We start from the raw sequence: 9,487 nt of genomic DNA, 5'->3' as shown, positions 1-9,487 counted from the left end.
AGCTACTACGAGGTAAATATATTACGAGGAAATTCGAGACTCTCACAGACCCCTGGTCGCTTTCTTTGATGACGAATATAAGAATATGTCTAACAATTCTCCCCCCCCGCCCCCTTCCCTACCCGCCCAGTGCAATTTCACACAATATACAGTACACATATTATATGTAGACCAGTTAGAGACTATTGCTTTAACAACTGAGATTTTAAATTACGAAAGAAAGAAAGAAACAAAAGCACATCATGTGGCTTTGTAGCCGTACAGTTCTTCAGGACATTTATATTAACATACCTCCATTTTGAGATGAAAATAAGATAAGAAAGAAATTCACAGAAGCTTCAGGTGATATAGAGCAATGGGTCTCTGGCTATAACAAGACCTCGGTTGCCTGATTTCTGTACACAACATCTTTATTTACATCATCATGATCCCATGTCAATCAGGTTGATATTCACCCTTTTTAAAACCATTTCAAGTCCCTTTTTCTTTTACGTTTATAACCATTTAAAAGTGTTAAAATTACTCAGTAGTCCAAGCTTTATCCTTTCACTGTCAATTGGCACACCATCTTTTTTTTTATTTTTATGGGCTGTCCCTCTCCTCCCATTGAGTGATGCAGCTGTCTGTCAAACATCTGGCCCGGGTGTCAAGCCTTGGCCTCCAACATCTCGAGGAATAGTTTGTGCATGGGGACTTTGCCCTGCATTTTGATGCCGTAGAAGTGCTGGACGGCCTTGGTGGCGGTCTGACGGAGCAGAGGCAGGGTCATTAGCAACTTGCCTGCCCGTCGAGGGTCCTCCGGGTGCTGGGGGCCCTCAAAGTCCTGCAGAGCCTCGTGGAGAGAATCCTGCAGCCTTTGGACGGCCTCTATGTTCTCTATATGCATGGAGTCTGGAGTAAGAAAGGAGGTGGGAAGGGATGGAAGGAAGAGGAAAAAATATTTAGATTATCCTTATTTAAAGCTTCATATTAAATGACAAATGTCTTAAATAATAGGAAACATTTTCTATTGATCTCCAGTATGACAAAAGATCTACAACAACAAGGTGGTGTTTTGCAGCAGCATCGGCTGCCTTTTAAATTCAGTCTTTGCAAACATGCAATTTTGTAGAGAGGTTTTCTCTTGGTAGTAGTTAATGACGCTCCTTAAATAAATGCCTGTGCGTGGCCAGGGCTCTAGGGAGAGAAAAGGAGAGGTACTGTAGGTCCGTATAAATATACGGTGGGACAGGAAAAAGATTCATTTCTTCTGGTATCATGGACCACATACATCCCCCTGCTAATGAATTCAGATGGCTGCATTACTAGGATATCGTTCAGCTGAACGATGGCGGCAGATGGCCTTCATTTCCATAAGAAAGAGCAGTTGGCCCCCTTATGTATAGGCTCTAAAATAAAACCAGTTGAGACTTATTAAAAAACTGCTCTCTATGTATAAGTCTACAAGTCAGGGAAAAAAATCAAAACAGGCTTGTCCTCCAAAGGACAAGCTGACAGAGAGCGTTTTAATGGACAAGCAGTGGTTTGCTTTCAGCCAATTTCACTGCACGGACTCACAGTGTCAGCTCTAATCTGTCTATGTATCATATCCACAATTCATTAACTGATTGATACAATTGTGCAGAACACAATGTGAATTCAATTCGGTATCATAATTGAATCGAAGCAGTTCATCTTGTTATATCTAACAGAATGAGAGCAGCTCGTATCGTCCCAAACACGCTGTATTACTGACGCTAAACCAAACGTGGCTGCTGATCGAAGTGTGTGAGTGAATTAGATCAGCTCTGCAATGTGTCATGAAAGTTGTGGAGTGCAGTAAAGAGCGCGTATAAACATGTAAATGAGGCAGAAAAAAAGGAAAGTACAAGGCTAATTATGTTCCTAACTGACTGATTAAGTCTCTTTTACCAGTCGCCTTCTGTGTAAATTGCGTTTCTATCTTGGGAAATTAACTAGGCTATGTGGACCGCACATGTGTTCCAGCTCTCTTCATTTGAAACCTTCATGTTAATACTGATCTGATCCTCGTTTGGCTGCGTGAGCATATGTGTGTGTGTGTGTGTGTGTGTGTGTGTGTGTGTGTGTGTGTGTGTGTGTGTGTGTGTGTGTGTGTGTGTGAGGCAGAGAGAGGAGGGAGGGGAGGCAGAACGAAAGAACATGTTTTTTCAAATGTGTGTCAGTGTGTGTAAATGCACAGGGAGAGCTTTTTTTATACGTGTGTGTGTGTGTGTGTGTGTGTGTGTGTGTGTGTGTGTGTGTGTGTGTGTGTGTGTGTGTGTGTGTGTGTGTGTGTGTGTGTGTGTGTGTGTGTAATGAAGGATGTTAGGGGCGGAATGCAAAACTAACTTTGAAGAAACAATTTCCATGTAATCCGTCAGCAGCCTGGCTTCAATCCCGTCGATACTCCGCTAATTACAAAATCAATGGCCATGAATTTCCACAGCTGTCACACCCACAGGACCCCTGGAGCCGAAGCTCTCCGAGACTGTGTTCAAACGAGCCGAAGCTGCCCTTTCGCCCTCCCTGAGCCTCCCTCTCAACCCCTGCCTTCCTCTCTCACACTTCTCCCTTACCTTTACATCCCTGTCTTTCCATCAACCCCCCTTCCCTTTGGCTCTCCCCTTCCCATTTATCCTCCCCTCTCTCCACTCTCCCATGGAGAGTTTGTCATCAGAAGACTAAAGCTCTGGGCTCAGCATTTTTCATTTTTTTCCAGTCAGGCAGGAGAAAAGACTCCTAACAGGCATTGATTAGTGGGGGACAGCCCGGCCTCATGAAAAGCAAACTGTCGATACGGGCGCAGCATCTTCACATTGGAACAAACGAGGCCCGTCGCTCCCCAACGCTCATTCCACTCCACTTAACACATTTTATTGACAGCCCCTGTTTTCCTAATGAAATGCTAAATATATCTCCCTCGGCTGTGGCGCGCTGGCAGCCACTGTTATGGAGATGGAGAGAATGAGAGCGCAATGTGACAGTCTCTCACACACACACACACACAGACGCACATACGTGTGTGTGTGTGTGTGTGTAAAATATAGATGCACACACACCCTCACACACATAGAGTGCTGAATTAAAAAAACTGTGCTGTCCTGACCTTTTTGTCCCTCCTTATCAGGTATCCTTCAGCGTGGAAGTGATCGGCTCGCCAGATATAGACAATCACTTGCCATTTTTTTTGTTTTATTTCTTTGTTTGCTTTAATTGAATGCCAACTATCTAGATTTATTTAAGATTTAACACTGAGATGAACCTTCCTACCAAGCTCACCACACCAAAATGAAGGATTTTTGGCAACTGACTGCAATATACAATAAAAATACAAGTTCTTGATGATACCTTTAAATATAACATTTTATAGGTCAAGTATCTACTTTGTTTTATAGAGTAAGCTATAAAATATGTTCTATTATATGTGTCCTTTAATTTCCACTTTAAGAAGCGTTAAGGGTAGAAAAAATCTCAAGCATTCATCTTATTTCAGGTTTACACTGAGTGTGAATCGAATCCAAGACTCCATCAAATAACAGTATTCTTGATGTCTTCCCACATTTCCCCCAAAATTAATCTTGAAATATTTGGTATACTTGGAACTTTGGTGTCTCCACTACAAAGCAAAATAAAGCTCTGTGTGTTTGGACAATGTTTGGCTGCAGTGCATCACTTTGTAGTGACCAACATGGGGAATTTAGGGAATGAACTGTACCTGAGTTGGCGAGGGCGATGGCTTTGAGCGTGACAAACTCTTCCTTCTCCATGCGCAGCTTCTTGAAGCGTCGGACCAGCGGCAGGATGGCGACGTGCAGGTCCAGCAGGCCCGAGATCCTCGCCTGCTCCTCGTCCACCACGTAGTCCTCGGCGTACACGATCTCATCCTCGCAGGGCAGCGAGCGAAACACGATGCTCAGCACCAGGATCTCCATCCAGGCACTCTGCAGCAGACTCATCTGGTCTGCCAGCGACAGAGTGGAAAAACCTGCAGGATTGAAAAAGAAAATATGTTATTTTTTGGGGGGAGATTTTTCTTTCCAGGTATTGCTGCACTCACACTGCATAACCACATGACGAATCACGAGATAAACCCATTAACCTCACTGCACTGTAATATCCTGGTCCTCAGGATGATTTATGGGCTGTGTACACAACCCGGGATAATCCCCGGAGAAGTCCAACTTGAAACAGAGGCCGGTGACTGTATGTGGCGGCTTAAGGGAAGAATATAAATCAGTCAAGTATGGAGGCCTTTGAAACATGAGTCGATGGTGCTTCAACCACCAACCGTCGACTGAAAGACCTCTGCAAGCCACCACATAAGCACACGAGACACCGCGTAGTGAAGACAAATCCAGTCTTTAACCTAACTATCTCTTACTCACGTCATGGTGCAGAAGAGAGAATACAAAATGAATTCTTCTATGAAACAAAAAACAAGAATTCTGGATTTTTTAAATTCACTAAATGAACGGGCTGAAATAAAAAGCGACCTCTGTCACTTGATCATTAGTTCTGGTTTATGTCACCATTTGTCATAATATGAAATTATCCATCAATTAATTTGTTAAACTGTTCTACGATAAAGTGGGATTTATTTCTCAAAAATCTTTTTGGCTATAATGCCTTTGTCAGGGTTGTTTCTTTATTTAAAAGGTAATCAATTTGTCATGTCAATTTTAAAGAACGAGGCTAATAAAGGCAATCTGGCTTTATAATAAAGCACTTTAAGCCTGAAAGGATTAAACAATAAATTAAGGGGATTATGTTTGTTAACTTTTTAGGAAAGATGATGAAAGAATATAGATTTTCCCTTTTTGTACTGAAAAATGAAGATTTAACCGATATATACCCATTGTAGAGTAAACTGACTACTATATTTTGCAAAAATATATATTTTGCAAATATATAATAAAAAAAGGAAAATCGTAACTTCCACTTACTAGCTTTTTTAAGCTTCCTACTGCATGTCACATTGTGCATCAGTGAAGGAGTTTGCTCAGCTGCTTTGAATGATTGTATTGGTTGTAACCTATAACTCTATTTGTGATCATTTTGTATTTGTCTTGTAGAGTCACATGACAAATTGATGAACTTTATTGAAAGTAACCTCAAATACCACCCTGATGAAGGGAGGAGGGCAGAACACTTTGGGGAAGAAAGTACAGTGTTTTTAAGAAGAGTTTAAGAGGAGTTGTGTGTAAATCCACTATAATCTGCATCTTATGTGTGCGCTTTATAACATGAAGTTATGTCAGTCATAGACATAATTGTAGGAGTGATTTTTAAATGAACTGCATTGCTATTATTACTACAGAGTGATATAACTAAATAAATCCAGCAAAGGTGAGACAAAACAGAAACATATTCCTCCTGATAGACACCTTCTCGATGCTTTTGTCTCTTGTGTTCAACCTTCTGCACTCGAGGAAAACAATCCATCCCAAGATCTCGAGGTCGACCCATCAACTCTCTTCTCCAACATTAACACGCGCCACATCAAACAGACGGACACCTGAAAGGACCTCGAGCGCCACAATACCTTTCACTGCTCTATAGTGAATAGGAAGGTGATTGGGGGTATTGACCCGGGGGCCTTGAACCCACCACGCTGCTTACTTAAATCTGAGGTTGTATGGATGGGAATGGGGCATGTTGACTTAAAAGAGTTCCTCCGGATGGTTCTTATCAAGCAAATAGAGAAACGACGGGGAGAGAGAAAGAGAGAAAGAGAGAGAGAGAGAGAGAGAAAAGAGTGCTGGGGGTGTCATTGATTAGTAGATTGTAATCAGTCCACCAAATGCGAAAGGGGGATCGATCCAAGCCTCAGATCTGACAAACAGACAGTTGATGGAGGACATCCGGTACACGTTTAGCGGGGGGGTGGAGGGACGACGGGATCGCCGAATGGAGATAGTTTACGCTGCATCAGGAAATCCTGAATTTACTCTCCATCCCCAAAAGACAAGAACATTAATGGCTTTAATCCCATAAGGTGTATTCAGAATAATGAGGGAGGACCAATGACTAAAAATATATAACATGTGTGAATAGAAAGTGAGTGAGAAAAACAAATGTAAAGTAATAATTAATATGAGTGTTTAACGAATCAAACACTCATAAATAGTTTTATACCATCTTTTGGGGAAGTATTTATTTTACTCAGCCTTTTCTTTCTACACTTCTTTACAAATTGTGTGAAAGCAGCGTCAGCCTCTTCAGCTGTCTCCTCCTTTTCTTTATCATTTCTTTTCTTTTCCCCAGCCTCTTGTGTGTGTTTTTGTTCCTTTCCACTCAATTTACTGAAGCGATGGAGTGACTTCCTGACTCCCTGGGGGTCGCCCCAGAGCTTCAGGTGTGTCGCCCGGAGGTGGCTGAGTTAAGTGTCGCTGTGGAGGGTGATTCCCCCTGATGAAATATCAATATTTCACCCTACTGATTTACTGCCGTTTGACCAAACATGACACAATATTGAGCAAATAAGGGAATGTCTATGTCTCCGTCTCTCTGCAGTTTTCTCCCCTTGTGATTACAAAAAGCATGAACAGAGACAAGGATACTACAGGTTTCCACTGCACTATATGGAAATTATTTTGTATCCACTATGCTGCCCTACAAATATAAAGGGCGGTAAAAGAGAAATTAAGGAAAAAGAGTTAAAATTTTACAGGCTGGCACGCAAACTAGGCTGTACAGGATACCTAAAAATGCTGATACTGCACTCTGCCTTTGGACGAAACTGAAATAAAAATCAATCTATAAGCACTTGGGTACCTTAATGGAAAAATCATGGTCTTGGTTGAAAAGTGAAAAAATGAAATAGAAAAATTAGGCAGGATGTGTAAGCATTTATCCAAAAAGGTTTTTGTTGCCTAAACCAAACCACAAGACGGACTTGTGATGCAAACACGGGTCTCTAGTTTCAAAGTCCTGAAATTAGTGATGGTGAACCAAGTCTACTTACTAGGACTGTAAATCTGCATGTGAACGTTACAGGTCACACTGAACCACTGTACCATTTGATTTAACAGTATACCAGGTGCCTATTTCTATAAAGCCATCACTCCGCAGCATACTGTGGGATGTTAGTGATTGTTTGCAGAAAGGAAGAGTGCTCCGGCTCTGCAACAGTACAGTAGAGGTACAGATCGGATAAGTAATTGAATCCCTATTCAGTGCAATGAAGAGACTGAGTGGTTGGCAACGAAGCTTGAAGCTGTCATTGAGAGCTGGGTCTAAAACAGACAGCAGTTCACTCTCTATTCATTTAGTATCATTACAGGCCTCCTAAGAGCCCTAATGGGCCTAATAAAAAGACAGAGGTAATAATGAGACTAGAGGGCCCTATGTGAGCCGGAGGAGTAGGAGGGGGGAGGGGGGAGAGCCAGGGGAACGAGAGAACAAGGAAGCCAGAGAGTGTGTGTGTGTGTGTGTGTGAAAGAGATGATAGTAGACAGAGTCTGTGGATGTGAGTGGCAGAGAGAAAGAGAGTAAAGAAGAAGAAAGCAACGCTGAGCTGACTGAACATTAAATACCAGAGCGCCCTGAATGCTGCTGCCTGGAATATAAATCTACATGTGTTGTGTGCACTTAAATGTCTGCGATGGTGTGTGTGTGTGTGTGTGTGTGTGTGTGTGTGTGTGTGTGTGTGTGTGTGTGTGTGTGTGTGTGTGTGTTAACAGCTGCACAAATGAATGGTCACCTCTGACCTCCTGACAACCGTGCTGCGATTCTGTTTCCATTTTTTATGACAGTGTGTGTAACATCCAGTCAGTGGCAGCCTGGTTGAAGAGTTAGAGCCTCACTCTTTAAAACATGTTTAACTCGGGCTTCTGCTTCAAACGCAGAGGAAAACCACGTCTCCCGAGGGTTTCGCTCTTGAAGGCCAAATTGGTTTTATTCTTAAAGCTTTGAATTTATATTTGGTGTAAATATTTGCTTTCACACTTCGAGTTAACTTGTGCACATTAAAGTAAGTTATTTACTGTTCGCCCACAAATAATTTAAGTTATCAAAAAGACAACATATTCAAAACATATTCAGCGTTGCATGTTTCCTCCCGGGTCTCCACATCTGGATGTTGAAGGACTTTCACATTAATGGAGCGATTTGCAGTAATGACTCTTATTACCTCATCGTTAAGGCCATTTGCGCAGTGGGCTATGAGTGTAATGGTGGGAGTGGACTGTTAAACTGTAGGGACCCCTTTTGTCTTAATCGTTACTTGGTGACACTCTGACCTGGTGGCCCCGGGTAAAATGTCCCCAGAGTGTCACATAGCCCTTTAATAACTCTGTCAAGTCTGGATTTAGATCTACATGGCATACAAGATCAATAGCTATACATAGAAAATGTATGAATTTCTGCACCTCTGCAGCTACTGTATGATTTAAATGAAGAATTTGATTGTGGATCCGTCTCTAAAACATAAACCTGAATTTGATTTTAAAAAAAAAGAGGAAGTCCCCAAATATTTGTTTTTTCAAGATGTTTGGTGAGAACATGTCGGGGAAATCTTCCCAGTGGACAGACAGCACCCATGCTTCGGACCCCAGCGTCTCTCCAAAGCCAGATCTCCCAATCAGACCAAACAGCCTCCCATGTGTCTTCGTAAAGTCAATCCTCTCACTCAGACTCCACCATTAACCACCCCAGACTGCATTCATTAAACCTATATCTGATGACAAATCAGTGATTAGGCCTAATCATGGACACAGCAGAGAGATAAGGAGCTGGTTAGTGTTGTGCCAGCTGGGAAATGAGTCATAAATCCACAGGTAGGAAAACCAATCTCAAGTTGCTATATTTAGTTGTCTGTTTTTTTTAATCTTTTTTTAACGTTATCTTGGGCTCTGGAAAAATGTTATGGACATTTAATTGATTCATTGAGAAACAAAATTGCAGTTAATTGGTAATGAAACTTGCTTGCTGCACTGCTACATTGCATTCAAAAACATGTTGAATTGGCAACATGTGCAATTTTGTACATACAATAATTGATTGGATCAATGGGCTGTATCTAATTTGAGTGCAACCTGCGCTCCCTTTAAACAATCTGGAGCCCAAAGGGTCTGTTTCAGATAAAAAGAAGGAATGATCTTAGAACTTTTTGCATAACAAGTCTTATTTAAGAATTTGTCAACAAAGACTGGGGAAATCCATCAGTATTTCCCTAAATAAATCAATTTTACTGTGTAGTCTCCTTAAGTAAGTAAGAGGATTGGCTTCTTTAAGTCTGGGATTGAAATGGAATACATTGACACAGGGGCGGATCCCCCCCCCCCCCCCAGAATCTCCCACCCTACCCAGTCAAATCAAAGGTTTCAGCTGCTCTTTATTGATTAGATTTTAGAATATGGGACTAGCTTCTCCCTTAGGTGCAGATGAGCAGCAGATGTTAATTATCCTGTGTGTGCCTGTGTGTGTGTGTGTGTGTGTGTGTGTGTGTGTGTGTGTGTGTGTGTGTGTGTGTGTGTGTGTGTGTGTG

The 9,487-nt window shown here is 41.9% G+C and overlaps 1 protein-coding gene across 2 annotated transcripts in view; it reads right to left on the bottom strand.

The window, feature by feature from the left end:
- Positions 1-344: 344 nt before the first annotated feature.
- The window catches only part of esrrgb (estrogen-related receptor gamma b), a 116,131-nt gene continuing 106,988 nt past the window's right edge, over positions 345-9,487 (bottom strand). For both annotated transcript variants that reach the window (XM_054618028.1, XM_054618029.1), the window contains 2 exons: positions 3,716-3,985; positions 345-891 (listed from right to left, as the gene is read on the bottom strand). In XM_054618028.1, the coding sequence (XP_054474003.1) occupies positions 647-891; positions 3,716-3,985 (515 nt within the window). In that variant the 3' untranslated portion in view covers positions 345-646. The remainder of the gene's footprint in view (positions 892-3,715; positions 3,986-9,487) is intronic.

The sequence above is a fragment of the Anoplopoma fimbria genome, chromosome 18 (assembly GCF_027596085.1).
Source record: "Anoplopoma fimbria isolate UVic2021 breed Golden Eagle Sablefish chromosome 18, Afim_UVic_2022, whole genome shotgun sequence".
NCBI lineage: Eukaryota > Metazoa > Chordata > Actinopteri > Perciformes > Anoplopomatidae > Anoplopoma > Anoplopoma fimbria.
This window is presented reverse-complemented; position numbering and strand designations above follow the sequence as displayed.